This window comes from Vulpes lagopus, chromosome 6 (assembly GCF_018345385.1).
Source record: "Vulpes lagopus strain Blue_001 chromosome 6, ASM1834538v1, whole genome shotgun sequence".
Lineage (NCBI taxonomy): Eukaryota > Metazoa > Chordata > Mammalia > Carnivora > Canidae > Vulpes > Vulpes lagopus.
The window spans coordinates 56,328,798-56,343,950 of NC_054829.1; the positions used below are offsets into that span (position 1 = coordinate 56,328,798).

A 15,153-nucleotide genomic window follows, 5' to 3' on the forward strand; every position below is an offset into this window, starting at 1 on the left:
TATATAGGTTTTATTTAGAAAATAGACATAAATACTAAAGAAATTTACTTAAAAAAAAAGAAAGAAATTACTGTCCCTAGGACAGAGGTGAGAGTAGAAATGGACAGAGGGAACAGAAACTACTTTTGTTTAAAAAGGAAAAAAAAGCCTTAATACTATTTATATTTTTAAACCTATTTACTATACTATTTTGGAAAAAAAATAAGAATTTATTGTAAAATACCTTAAGATCTTCTTGGAACATATATGTATCTCCAATCATTCTTTCTCCCTTGGTATTTCATAATATTAAGACCTAAGTCCCACAGTAAACCAAAAAGTATTAAAAGGATAATTGATAATGTTGTTGATTATTGAATATTTTAAGAAACATGGATTTCTGGACTTTTTTATCCAATTTGTACTTATAAGAATTAATTATATTTTAAAAACAAATTGTATTATAAATATTTTATACCAACCTGACTGTATCTGCCTTTCAACATTATAAGTTTCATATTACCTGTGTGATAATTTTCAGCTGAAAATTCTTCTGTTTCATCATTTTCAATTACATTCTCTTCATCCTGTATCTGTTTAGAAAATGGCAATTCTGTCTCCTTTGAAATGTCCTGGAAGTTCCAGGGGTTGTCAAAATTATATAGGAACTTTTTAAAATATGGTAAGGTATCAAAATCATCCGTTTTCTCTAAGACTTTTTCTGTGTCTACTTGATCTTCAGTTTCCATACTTTTTATTGTTTTTATTTCTTGTTCTGTATCAGGGTCAAATTTACTTGTTGGAGGATGTTCGTGTTTATCTCCTCCACCTCCTTCTTCACTTTTTCCATCATCTGATACAATTTTATGTTCATTGGTGTATACAAAGCCTAGCATACCAAAACCAAAATCAAACCAACTTGGCCTGAGAATTGAGGTATCATTGGCAATTATGTCTTCTTTTTCTGTTAATATTTCTGTGCATGGAACTGTGGGTTCTTCCTCAGATGATATAGAATCAAGAACGTCTTGTAGTGGTGGATTGCTTTCTTTAGGCAATAATTCAAGCCCTCTATTCTCATCTCCAAAACCTAAATAACTTTTAAAACTACCCCCAAACCAGCCAGTGGCTTGAGGACTGATAATGTTCTCTGATTCAGAATCTAGTTCAGATTGTTTCTTTGGCAATGAATAGAATTCCAGTTCAGGGTCTTGCTTTTGTTCTGTTTGGTGTTTATCATTATTTAATTCCTCCAGGTCATTCCCATCTTCTCCTGCCATTTTTCTACTTTGAAATGAACTTTCTTCTAGAGGTTCAATAACTGATTCAAAAGTCTTTCCTTCAGCTTGTTCCCTTCCGAATCCAAACCATCCTTTCACTTCAGACACAGTTGAGGATGGCAGGATATGATCCACTTCTGGAACAGAATCTTCTTCCATACTTCCAGCTTCTACTCCTTCCCACTCTTTTGATTCAGTAGTACTTCTGATATCTTCAGGAGCCTCTGATGCTGGAAATTGATCTTCAAACCAAGTACTTTCAGAAGGCGAATAAAATCCAGATTCTGTCTGAAAATCACTTTCATATACACTAGATTTTTGGTCCTTATCTTCTTCATATGGATGTATATTTTTGCCATCATCATTGCTTAATTCACTGTCTTCATTTTCAAATGAATAACTTACTCCAAGAAGACAAAGAAAATCAGATTCCTATAAGAAAAAAATTGATTCTAAATATACTAAATATACTAAAATTCCTTGTTTCTGCCTAAATCATTTAAAACAGATGACTCTGATTTTCCCAAGACCATACAACTAGCTTAACATCACAACAAAAACTAAAACCAGAACTCCTAATCTCCAATATTTATATCACAACTGACTCAGGGTCAGTGATATAAATCTAAGTGAAAATTCAAGCTTTGAGTATATCCTGAAAATAAACTCTTGATGAAAAGGCATACACATTCACAAAATCTTGCTTCTTTTAAGAGTGCATTAAACAGACACATGCAGCTGTTTGGTGAATTGAGAGAGGGGCATTTCACAGCACATGGAGACAGCTCAGACAGCCCAGAGACTCTAAATCATGAAGGCCTTGTTAAAATTTGCACTACAACATTTAAACTTCTTTTATTGTATAGAGTCAACTGTGGTGGGGAATCCTCTTGTTCATCTCAGAACAACCAGATCTTCCAGAAGAAAAATGGTGAAGTTAATATTTTTTTTAAAATTTCATTTTAAGTAGGCTTCACACCCAATGTGGGGCTTGAACTTATGTCCTGGAGATCAAGAGTTGCATGTTCTACCAACTGAGCCTGGCAGGTGCCCCAAGGTTGTTACTTTTTAATCTGAAGGTATGAAACAGTGATCTGTGCTGTTTTTTGGATATGATCATTATGAAATGAGAATAAAGTTCAGAATTTTTAAAAAGTAAACTTCAAAATTGAAATTTTACAATGTTTTAGGGACTGCAGTATAGTAGGTGATTGAGAACAGACTCTGGAGCCAATTGTCTGAGTTTAAGTCCTGACCCTGCCACTTACTAGCTCTATGAACTTGGCTGAATTATATGTCCTTTCTATGCCTCAGTCTCCTCATCTGTAAAATAAGGATAATGACAGTACCCACCTTATAGGGGTGTTGTGTTGTGAAGATTAAATGAATGATGTGCTTAGAATAGTAACTCTGTTACTATTAGTAACTAATAGTAACTCTCTGTTACCACTAGCCTAACCTACCCCAAGTTACACTACCCCAGGTAAGCCACTAATGCCTTGCCTCTATTCAAGGCAACTCTGAAAGGCCATCCCAGATTCAGAGTTCCTTATGGAATCAGCTGAGACTTTTGTTGCAACTGCATCACAGTTCAACTTCTCTGCCCAATTTTGCTTCTTCTTTTGCTCCCTCACAGGTGTTATTCCTATGAGTACTCCCCAGTAAACCTCTTGGGTGCAAAGGTCCACCTCAGAGTCTGTTTCCCAGGGAAGTTGATCTAAAAATGTAGGGCTTACATTTTACATGGTAAGTATGTGCTTACTACGTGCTGTGCACTGTGCTAGGTGCTGAAATTCTATAGTAAACAAAAAGAAAAAGGTAATGATGAATTGTGATAAGTGCAATGGAGGAAATAAACAGGAATCTGTTAATCTGTTAATTACTGCATCTTAATCAAAAGATGCAGTAATTCCACAAGAATCATCATGGAAGGCCTCTGTGTGGCACCAATGTTTATGGGCAATGTAAAAGATAAGAGCGATGTAAAGGATAAGAAGGGACTAGCTAAGTGAAGAACCTGGAGAAAGCATTTGAACCACAGGGCAAAGCCTGTTTGGGTTTCTGGGCTGGGAAAGTGTTTTGCATGTTCTAAGAACAGTCAGCAGGCAAGTGTTGGCCAGGAGCATAGTGAGTGAGGGGAGAGCAGTATAAGAGAGGGTCATTGAGGTGGAGGTTGGGGACAGGAGCGCAGATCATGTAGAGCCAGGGTAAGGAATCAGGGCTTGATTCTAGGTTCATTGGAAATCCATTAACAGGCTTTAAGCCAAAGGAATGACAACTGAATTGTTTGTTTGTTTTAGTTTTGTTCCTATGAGATCCATTGCTGTTAGGAGAATAAATTGGAAGAGGACAAAACTAGGGGCCAGGAGATCAGTATTGCAGCATTCTAATCAAAAGATTATGAGGTTGGGCTATGGGGAGAGTGAAGACAATATATTCCAGTTATATTTTGGAGGTAAACTTACAGGATCAATAATTATACATTAAATTAACTGTTAATCTCAGAATTTATGCTGGAAAAGAGACAGATAATAGTTTGTTTGACTAGGCTGATTCACTTTTTATTGACCTTTTTTTAAGGTAAGTTGCCTTGACCTGGAATTTGAATTAAATGGGCTAATCAAACTTACATATTGAAAAGTCATCTTCTGATTCCTTTTCTCATTATCAAGCCCAACATTATCAAACCCAACATTATCAAGCTTACTTAAAATTCAACAGAAAAAGAAGTTGTACAAATATGAGACCTGAAAAGAGTGATGGGAAATAAATTTTGTCCCAGTAGGATAATAACCTTAGTAATAATATTTAATACTTATATAGCACTTACTAAGTGCTATTCTATATACTTACATATGTTCATCTTTTCCCAATAAATTTATGAAGTAGCACTGTATTATAATCATCATCCTCATTTTACAGATTAGAAAATTAAGGCTCACAAGGTCACAGTCAGACTTTGAGCTCAGTCCAGAATCCATGATGCTCATAACCACTACACTCTACTACTTTGTAAATTTTTCAGAAAGCAATATGCCTGTCATCAACCTTGTCTTAACTAATTTTATTCACATACTTAAGCTACTCCTAGAGTGAGTTCTCAGACCAATTTTTTTTTCAGATCAATTATTTATGTCTTCACTATACAAGATACTTAACCAATGGACATTTATAATACTATAGAAAACTATTTTAGCCAAGAAAATTTAAGTATAATTAACAACTGAAATGTTATTAATACTCACTTTAGTTGATATCTGAACTTCCTCAGATATGAATACCTCTTCAATCTGGACTGCATCTCTGGGAAAGTATCCAAAGTCCTTTCCTTTCTACCAAAATGAAGAATAAAGATTAGCAAGGAAGAGTGATCAAAGCCATAATAACTACTGAGCCTAATTTTGCCCTATATCCTTGGCTTTCATCTATCACAAATCACAAATATAATTAGTTTTCACTTGCCATCTAAAGGAAAGTGAGTGAAATCACATTCTTTCTTTAAAAAAAAAAAAAGATTTTATTTTTAAGTAATCTCTACACCCAACATGGGGCTCAAACTTACAACCCCAAAGACCCAGAGTCTTACGCTCTACAGACTGTGCTGGCCAGGTACCCCTTATTCCAAAGAATAGCATTATTTTCAGGGAACAAAGAGCCAAGTTGTAAAATGCCACTTTTTCAAACTTCTGAGGGAAAGCCATATCAATACTGATTGTCTTCCTTTCTATGTTTGCCAGGGACCTTCCTTACCCAGGTGGACCACAGATTTACATTGTAAACCTAGGATAGCAAAAGGCAAAGGAATGGTGACTGTAGCCAAGCTAGACAGAGCTGTGACATATTCAGCATTTTCAGGATATCAAAATCAAGTAAGAGGTTTAAACTCTGAAGAGCCAAGATGGATTCATCAAAACAGCAAAGATCTGTAAGTCCTCCTAGGAGAATTTGTCTCCAACTTTTCTGGGGCTACCTCAGTAATAGGGATCTTCTCAATCCAGTTTAAGTACAAATAGGGTGTCCCTGAGAATGAAAATTTCAGTCCATTTTCTATCCCTGGCAAAGTCCTTTGATCCAGGGCCTTTACACCTTAACTATGATTCTTCTAGCTCTATAGTTGCTGCAGCTATTTGGAAATTCATAGTCTGTGGGTAAATTCTACAGTGTGGTTTCTTAAACAGCTGCCTGCCTGGACTAAACACTTAGTGTACAAAACTAAATATGCTTGAAACGTCACCCTGGTTCCACACATTATATGCTGCTTCTGTATGGAACTATCATTTTCACACTTGGTAAACAAAAAAGAATGCTTTCTTTTCCTCTTATTATACCTACCATGTCATTTTTCTTAAAGTTGCATTGTTTGCCTCTAATGTGTTCAAAGATACACACCAGCATATTTAAGAGACCATAAGCAGTAAAGAATCTTGGGAACTACAGAAGCCAAATATTTCTGGCCATTGACAGTCAGGGGTTCAGTTGTACAGACCCTGATGCTAAAGAGCAGGATATGTCCAAACAGAATCTGCTCCTTCAAATAGTGATCATGGAGGTTACCCAACAGAAAAATCTTTTGTGCGTTCAATATGGAAATGATGTATGCATCAGATTGGTCATACTCGTTCAGTTTGGGAGTAAAATTGCTTATAGCATCTTTTCATTATAAAGCATAATGATAGAATCAAAGATACAAGTGTGTTTCCAACTGAAAACATTTATCATTAATTTTCCTAGAGAGATTATTCAGGCTTCTAGGAATTTCAGTACAATAGGATTTGGGGGCCAAATAAAAGATTCTCCCAGTTGTTGTTGTTATTGTTGTTTTTCATGAAAAATTCATATACCTTGCTTCTCTAGGCTACACATCTCTCTGAGATCTCTTCAATAAGAACTCCATCCTTGGGGTGCCTGGGTGGCTTACTCAGTTAAGTGTCTGCTTTCAGCTCAAGTCATGATCTCAGGGTCTTGGGATTGAGCCCCACATTGGGCTTCCTGCTCCACAGAGAGTCTGCTTCTGCACTCCGCCCCCTGCTTGTGTGTGCTCTCTCTCAAATAAATATAATCTTTAAAAAAAGCTGTCCTTTATTTGCTCAGAAAGACATGTTTTTCTTTTAATTAACTGAAACTTCTCAGTCTCTCTTAAACTTAGCCATTGGCAGCACCATGGTATCACTGATGTTGCCTAGACCTCCCATAATCTCCACCAGCACCTCTAAAGTAATTTTATTCTCCAAGTAAATATAAAACTTAACTTCAAAAACTATGCATGCTATATAAAAGTAAATTCAAGACAATCCTAGTTCTCTGTCTCAACCAGGATGCCTTCCCCAAATACTACATTTAAAGAAATTCTGGAACTAAGACCAAATATGACCATTTTTTGTTTGTTTAAATATGTTAAGGATAGAGTGCCTAGGTGGCTCAGTTAGTTAAGCATCTGACTCTTGATTTCGGCTCAGATCATGATCTCAGCGTCATGAGATTAAGCCCACACGTGGCACTCTGCACTCAGTGGGGAGTCTGCTTGATGTTCTTTCCCTCTGTTCCTCCCCCCAACTGATGCATGCACTCTCTCACTCTCTGTCTCTCTCTCAAATAAATATTTTAAAAATATGTTAATGGTTTTTAATATATATCATATATATACTACATATGTAAAGTGCTTTAAAATTATTAAAGTTCCTTTAGAGATGAAAAACAGGTATTCTGTACAAGCTAGTCATTTATTCTACATTTAATTTTTAAGACTAGATACTTACACTTCCTGCCCATAGATCTTCCCTGTCTCCTGCAAGTTTAACATAAACGGATATCTCTTCTCCTTTAGTGAAATTCAGGTATCGGCAGTCAGGTCCTCTGTAATCTCTCATGGCTAAGACTCTGCTTATTAAAGCTATGTTAACATATGAGGAAAACACACAATTTAAATTAAAATGTTATTTCTCCCCCTCGCATCTTGCCCTCCTCCAGACTATCCTATGTATTTCCAAATGCTAATTTCTTCATATCATATAACACCTCAAAAACCTACATAGACTTCCCACTGCACCTAGAATCAACTCTAAGTTCTTTAGCTTGGTATCCAAGGCTATACATAACCTGATCCTCTTCTTTATTTAAAATGACTTCCTCTTACTTCTTTACTGTCAAGTTCATCTATCTGTTGTTCCTGGAATATGTCATTATCATTCTTCTCAGAAAAGAAAAGGTAAAGATAATTCATTTTCTTCCTGGCACCTACCAGAGTAACCCCCTTATCTGTGGGGGATGTGTTCCAAGGCTCCTAGTTCCAAGTGGGTGTCTGAAACCACAGATAGTACTAAGCCCTATATATGCTATGTTTTTTTCTACATATACACACATGTAATAAAATTTAATTTATGAATTTGGCATAGTAAGAGATTAACAACAATAATAGTAAAATTGGATAATTATAACAATATACTGTTATAAAAGTTATGTGACCAATCTCCTTTTCTCAAAGTATTTTATAATGTATTTACTCTTCTTGCAGTGATGTGAGATGATAAAATGCCTACCTAATGAGATGAAGTGAGGAACATGAGGTAAGCACTGTGACATATAGTTGTGCTACTACTATACATCAAAAGAAGAATCATCGGCTTCCAGACCATGGTTGACGACAGCTAACTAGAACCATGGAAAGTGACCCATGGATAAAGGGGACTGCTGTATATTCCAGGCATTATGATAGCTGTTTCATACCTTTATTTTATTAAATCCCCAAAACAGATTTAAGGTCAATAATCTTTTATCAGTCTGACAAATGAGCCTATAACCAAGTCAGAAAGTAGGTCACACACCTGATAAATGGTAGAGTCAGATTTGTACTGAGATTATTTTCACTGCAATATCTGCCTTCCATATTCTGTGCTTTTTCTTTCTGTTCTTTTCTAAGTCTAGAAGCCCTTCTATCTCTCTCCGTAGTCAACTCAAATCCTACTTCTTCTATGAGACATCTCAAGTTGGTCCAATCTGTTCTGCCCCTTCTCTGAACTTCAATATTACCTATTATCCTTATATTGTATCACTATTTATTTTTCATGCTGACTTGTCTTATCACCACTCACTAGAATGAAAATTCCTGGAGGTCAAGAAACTTATCTGACATCTCATTTTATTCCTCTTAGATACATAATCCTACCCTTCCAGACCCAGCACATAATAAGCCCTCAATAATTATGATCATAACCACATATACTAGGCTTAGCCCTTCAATACATAAAGCAATATACATACCATATTACCTATTATAATTATATTGACATATGTTATACTTTTGTTTAAGCCATACAATTACAGTTAACATAACATTATAAATTACTATAAATTTGAAGGTTCTCTTTCCATGTTTCATGTCCGGCCCTAAGGAAACTAAAATGAAGTTGTAAAAAGGGAGAGAAAGATTATTACTATTATAAAACATCATCTAGTAAATCTTCTTTATATATCAAGTTATATATCCAAATGATTAAGAAAAATGTTTACTATAAAAAATCTACTTATAAATTATTTACATTTCTACTAATATTTTGCATTTTAATTTACATGTTGCAAATCAGAAACAATTCTCACATACCGAAGAGCTAGAACATATTTAAAACAATTGTGATACTATTCATCTTGCACCATAATGCTAATAACAGAAAATAACTTCTTTTTTTTTTAAGATTTTATTTATTTATTCATGAGAGACACAGAGAGAGAGAGAGAGAGAGGCAGACACAGACAGAGGGAGAAGCAGGCACAGTCAGAGGGAGAAGCAGGGAGCCCGACGTGGGACTCAATCCCAGGTCTCCAGGATCAGGCCCTGGGCTGAAGGCAGCACTAAACCACTGAGCCACCTGGGTTGGCCCAGAAAAATAACTTCTTACACAATAAAATGAAAATTAATTTTTCTTTGTAGAAGAGAAATTTAATATTCAAGGATATAAATAAAATTATTTACTCCTAACACTGATTTCAGTATTTTTACATAATAAATGAACGCAGAAATGATTAATATTTGATAAAGTGTATACAATAAATCATGGTGATACAAGGTAAAAACATTTTTAGAAAACTCATAAGAATCAGAAAGCTCTCATTGCGAAATAGAAACTAAAAAATACCAGCACTTCATAAATGAAGAATTATCAAATGGCTTAAAACCTTTTTAATACAAATCAATACAAATCAATTCTAGCTATCTTAAAAAATAGTAAGAGCACGGATTTGTTTTTAAAGCCTGAATTAATATCTTTATAATTTCTGATATATTTATGTATCAGGCCGATCTTTGCCCCTTGATACACTTACATTAAAAACTATTATATAAAAAAAACTATTATAAAACGCTTTCCTTCTAGCATTTTCTTTTTATAGTGAAGTATATTTTATAATTGCAAATATTTCTAAATGATATTAGTGCTCATCTCTATCACACAGGTCCACAATAACATATTATGTCATTTCAGAACCTTAGCTTAAGAGGAAAAGAAGGAAAAAAAAGAAAAGCAAACTTACTTTCACATTCCAAGTCACCACATTTTTTTAAGTCTGCCAGCAGTTTTGTGCCCTCCAGACATTTTGTCAGAAAAATTACCAAAAGGAGGGTTCTGTGAACTCCAAGCTCCGCCATACTAAAACAAGCAGGAATCCCAAACAAGGTTTAAACCAATTGTTGAGGCCATAGATAGCCAGCCAAAACAAGAGTTACCCGCGCTCTCTACTAAATTCAAGAGAAAAAGTTTTGTTTTTTTTAAATCCCTTGATAATTACGTTTTTCGATTGGTGTTTAGGCTTAACTTGAGGGGCAAATGCTTTCTGTTCAGAATCTGCAGTGTCAGGTATCCAGATAATACATAAGGGTTTAATAATTAACAGAGGTTTTTAGTTGGACTCATGGCTTATAAAGGTGACCCATGGAAAACCATCTCACTTAAAGGAAACTTGCATTCAACAGGACAGTTCTCAGGCCTCCACAAAAAATGTAGCTCATCTCTTTATGTTAAAGTCTTTAGATAGATCAATCAATACAACCTGAGTATTTGCTGCATGCAAATACTCAATGCGTGCAAATATCAATGGAGAAAGTATATAGTTATGTGTAGAAGGAGTAATAACATATTAAAAGCATGGCTTTGAAATATGATGAAAGTTTTCTTTTAATACCACTTTCATATTTTAAAAATCTTCAGTGATACTATGAAATTTAAACTTGTACTTAGTTAAAAATGTGGTAAGCATTTCTTATGTTCTGGGTGTTGTTTTAAACATTTAATTATGAGATCTCACATCAGCTGTCTAAAGTAGGTGATATTATCATCCATTTTGCAAATGAGGACACTGAGGTACATAGAGATGGATTAAATGGATTAAATGTCCAAAGTCACATAGTGAGTAGAGAAGAAATTTAAACCTAGGCACTGTGACTCCCCCATACTCATAACCACTATGCTTTACCACCGAGAATTAAGTCATCTGCCACAGAATGATGTCTATCTCCATCTGCAACAAAACTATTCCGGAAATAGCAAGTATAGCATTATTCCATGTACTTAAAAGTGTATGCATTTTCTTGTCAGTAGAGACAGAGATCGAAAGAATCCTCCCCCATACTGTGAGAGTGTATAGTATTCTTCCAAGTGTGTTCCCTTTCTTCTTTATACTTTTTGATATTATTTCCCTTTTCTAAAAAATCAGGGACATATTAAAAAGAAATTAGCAAGAAAATAAAATTGGGGCATACCTTGTTGTAAAATAACAATAAAGCTATCAAAGTCACTTTATTTAAAGGTTATTGCTGCTTAAAAGGGAGGAAAGCCCTATATTGGGACACTAGATCTCAGTAGATCTGGGGAAACCACAGTTGTCCTATTTCAACCTTGAGAAAGTATTTTTCTAACTCCTTTGCTGTATCTTTTCTCTGTATTTGGCCATGCCAGTGTGCCTGGTTTGCATAATACAGCAGTTATGACACCACACTCCCCTCTAGTGCCTGATACAAACAAAACAAATATCTAGCACCCCAGCAAGCTAAATGAAGGACTTTTGCTTTCAGGATCCAAAACAAAACAAAACAAACAAACAAAAAACCCAGTGTGGTTTTTGTTTGTTTGTTTGTTTTCCAAAAACAATAGTCAGTAAGAAGTTCCCTCTCTCAGATCAAAGATTTTTACATCTTTAGAAATAATCTGACAGCATGAATTTGAAGATCATTTGGCTTGCAATCAGAACACTGTATAGTTGTACACATGACCACTTGAGGTTAGTTTCTTGAATACTTTTACAAGTCTATAAACTATGTTGTCAAAGACATTTAATTCCTCAGCTTCAAAATTTGGAACACAATTATTTGCATAATTTATAATATCAAATCAGGAATAATAATATTCTTTTTCCTTTTTGTATTCGATATTAAAGACATTAGAGTTAAATTCTGAACTAATTAATTTAATTAAGATTTTTTTAAGATTTTATTTATTTATTCATGATAGACATAGAGAGAGAGAGAAAGAAAGAGACACAGGCAGAGGGAGAAGCAGGCTCCGTGCAGGGAGCCAGATGCAGGACTTGATCCCAGGTCTTCAGGATCAGGCCCAGGGCCGAAGGCGGCACTAAATCGCTGAGCCACCCGGGCTGCCCCTTTTTAAGATTTTTTTAAAGCAATCTCTATACCTATTGTGGGGCTTAAACTCACAACAAGATCAAGACTTGAATGCTCTATCAACTAAGCCAGACAGGTACCCCAATTTTATTTTAAGTTAAGAACACAGCTAAATTTAAATTTGTCTATGGACTGGACTTAAGGAAATTTGAGTCAAAAACAGTAGGAAAATTTTTGTCTAGGATACCAGCCTGGAGATTTTCTCCTAGAAATGTTCCCAAATTCTTGTTACTTAATGCACTCAGATTATTTCACTTTATTTTCAGATCGTCACTTAAATATACTTTAAGTGGTAGCATAATATTAACTGTCTTTAATAGGCCCAGGTGAAGAGGTGGCACATGAAAGGGTTAAGAGCACTTGGTTTAAGGAAACCAAAGCATCCATTTTCACTATAAAGAAAGTCCTATTAAGCTAGCTAGATATTATCTAATTGCTGATGCATTTTGCAGGTCAAGTGTTGTGTCAATATTAAAATATGCTGCTGCTGAGAAGATTTCATGGTAACATTCAGTCAGGAATACAGATTTAGAAGAACTATGGCATTCTTCAGAAACCATTCAGGAAATAAGAATACTAATTGCATAAAGCTAAAGAATGAATCATCAAGGGAACCTGGGTGGCTTAGTCGGTTAGGTGTCTGCCTTCAATTCAGGTCATGATCCTGGAGTCCGGGGATTGAGCCCAGCATCAGGCTCCATGCTCAGCAGGGAGTCTGTCTTTCCCTCTGCCCCTCACCCAACTTGTGCTCTTGCTCACTCTCTCTCAAATAAATAAGTAAAATCTTTTTAAAAAATGAATTGTCGGGATCCCTGGGTGGCGCGGCGGTTTGGCGCCTGCCTTTGGCCCAGGGCGCGATCCTGGAGACCTGGGATTGAATCCCACGTCGGGCTCCCGGTGCATGGAGCCTGCTTCTCCCTCTGCCTGTGTCTCTGCCTCTCTCTCTCTGTGTGTGACTATTATAAATAAATAAAAAAAATTTTTAAATTATTTTAAAAAAATGAATTGTCAAAGTCACACATGTCCAGTATCTTAGAGATAATATCACAGAGCAATCCTTTCCGTGACAATATGAAGACATAATCATGAATGCTACACTTCTACTGCTTGATGGTGTTATTTCTAGTACTAGACAGCATTGATATTGTCTCTTGGTGCATCATATTTCCTAAAGTGGGAATATATCTCTTTCAACAGCTGCCTGTTACTCTGGAAATTTATAAGATAGAGACATTTGATTAGAAGTACATGGGATACGCTGAACTAATTAAACTGGAGTGGTTTTTACTAGGAAGGGGTACTAGAACAAAGCCTTGAAAACAGTTACCATGGTAGACAATGAGAGATAAGGCCCAAGAAAGATTAAGATTCAGATTGTTGTGGAGACAGAGATGGCCCCCCATATTCCTTCTTCAAGGTAAGGACCCTCTGTTCAGCTGCAGGGAGTACACGTAGCAGGTAGCCTCTGGCAGATATCCTTTGCTGTGTGATCTAGTAAATCAAGTGGATAAATGACGAGAGTACAAAGATGGGATCATTTCAGCCTAATGTGGGGCATTGACAGGCATTCCTCACTCCAGAGCTCCCCAAGCTTTGTAGAGCCTGCACTGCTGTTAGACTTTACCCTTTGCCTAATCCTGCTTTCCCCCCCTTCCTGTCATAAGTGATGATCCCTTGAACCCCATACTCTTCACTTCATCTTCTTCTAGAAGATTCAGTGATCCAGACACACAAAACAGGGCCACGATTTGTGCTTGTCGCTCCATGGCTCCTTTTACCTTTGTTGCTTTTGTGTTGCTGAAGGCCATGTTTTTAATTCTGTCCACTTTTTCATATTCTGCCTATATTAGTGTTCTAACGGGAAACAGATGAGTGTTCCATCTTGAGGGATGGCACTACTCTATGACTGAGGAAAGTTTCAGGAAGGACCATTTGCAACAGTGTGGACAGGGTTCAAAGAAACCAACAAGGGATGTAACATCCCCAAGCATGAAGGAACAAACAACCACTACCTGGAGAGAATAAGAGCAACCTGCCCAACAGGAACTTGAAGCCTTCAGTAAAGGAAATCGGTCAGGAAAACCTCATTCTTCTACCTCCTGAACAACTCCCAATGGTAACTTCCATTGATCAAACCCAGCCAAATGCCAGAGAATAAGAGAACCCTTTGAAGCAGTCTTAAAGGTCTGTGTTCCAGGGACACAGAGCACAGAGGCCAAGAGTGAAGAGTGGATTGGGAGGAGCAAAAAGAGAATATCCCACACACATGGTCATTATTCCTTTACTAAGTGTTTTTATTTAATAGTATACAACATCCTCGATATCAAAGATAATACATGTAAAATATTTGCTGATCAGAGGATTAAATTGATTAGTCTCATCTACGGATAGGAAAGGAATTTAATGTTTCTTGAGCACCAGCTTTGTACTAGTGAGCTTAATATCTCATGTACAAATCTCATCCTTCAAGGTAGATATTATTTACTGAATGCCCATAACGTGTCAGACATTCTTCTAGGGATTGGAGATATAGGAGTGAACAGGACAAAGTCCTTGCTCATGGACCTTGCATGCTAATGAAGGAAGACAGACAAGAGCAAGTGAACAAATAATGAACAAGATAACTGCAGGTAGTGATAAGTTATTATGGAGAAAAGTGTCTACTTAGATAAAGCTGTCAGGAAAGCCATCTCTGGAGAGTGACGTTTGACTTAGGGGAATAGGAAAGCAGAACATTCTGTACAGAGGGAAGAATTAAGGAGGAGGTCATACTTCATTATCTGAAGCTTGATTACCAAAGGTTTAAAGAAAAAAATGAAGGAGCCATATTGGATGCTTTCCAGTATGTAAGAAACAAGGCTTTAAAGTGGAAAATAAGTTGGCATATGCAATCAAGAAACAGAAAGGCAAGTGGGTGGCACAAGGGTTCAGCGTCTGCCTTCAGCTCAGGTCGTGATCCTAGAGTCCTGGGACACTTCAGGGCTCCCCACAGGGAGCCTGTTCTCCCTCTGCCTATGTCTCTGCCTCTCTCTCTCTCTCTCATGAATAAATAAATAAATCTTAAAAAAAAAAAAAGGCAAATGGTAGGACATGAGGTCGGAGACATAGAGGTGCAGTCATGCAGGGACTTTTGGCTGTGGAAATAAGTGTTTTATTCTAAGTACAATGGGAAGCCACAGAAAGTTTTAAGGAAGAGAATAACATGACTTGTAATTTTATCATATAACT

General features: G+C 36.3%; 1 protein-coding gene and 1 long non-coding RNA gene across 6 annotated transcripts in view; one reads left to right on the forward strand and one right to left on the reverse strand.

Moving 5' to 3' along the window:
• The window catches only part of MIA2 (MIA SH3 domain ER export factor 2), a 90,881-nt gene extending 80,803 nt beyond the window's left edge, over positions 1-10,078 (reverse strand). For 4 of the 5 annotated variants that reach the window (XM_041758355.1, XM_041758354.1, XM_041758356.1 and 1 more), the window contains exons 1-4: positions 9,783-10,078; positions 7,016-7,149; positions 4,505-4,591; positions 503-1,691 (exon numbers count right to left, since the gene is read on the reverse strand). In XM_041758355.1, coding sequence (XP_041614289.1) covers positions 503-1,691; positions 4,505-4,591; positions 7,016-7,149; positions 9,783-9,897 — 1,525 coding nt within the window. In that variant the 5' untranslated portion in view covers positions 9,898-10,078. The remainder of the gene's footprint in view (positions 1-502; positions 1,692-4,504; positions 4,592-7,015; positions 7,150-9,782) is intronic. The other variant, XM_041758357.1, reaches the window with a different exon arrangement.
• On the forward strand, positions 2,266-5,481 carry LOC121492971. Its single transcript, XR_005988353.1, has 3 exons — positions 2,266-2,338; positions 2,896-3,005; positions 4,997-5,481. It is a non-coding gene; the product is annotated as an uncharacterized LOC121492971 (long non-coding RNA).
• Positions 10,079-15,153: the final 5,075 nt, after the last annotated feature.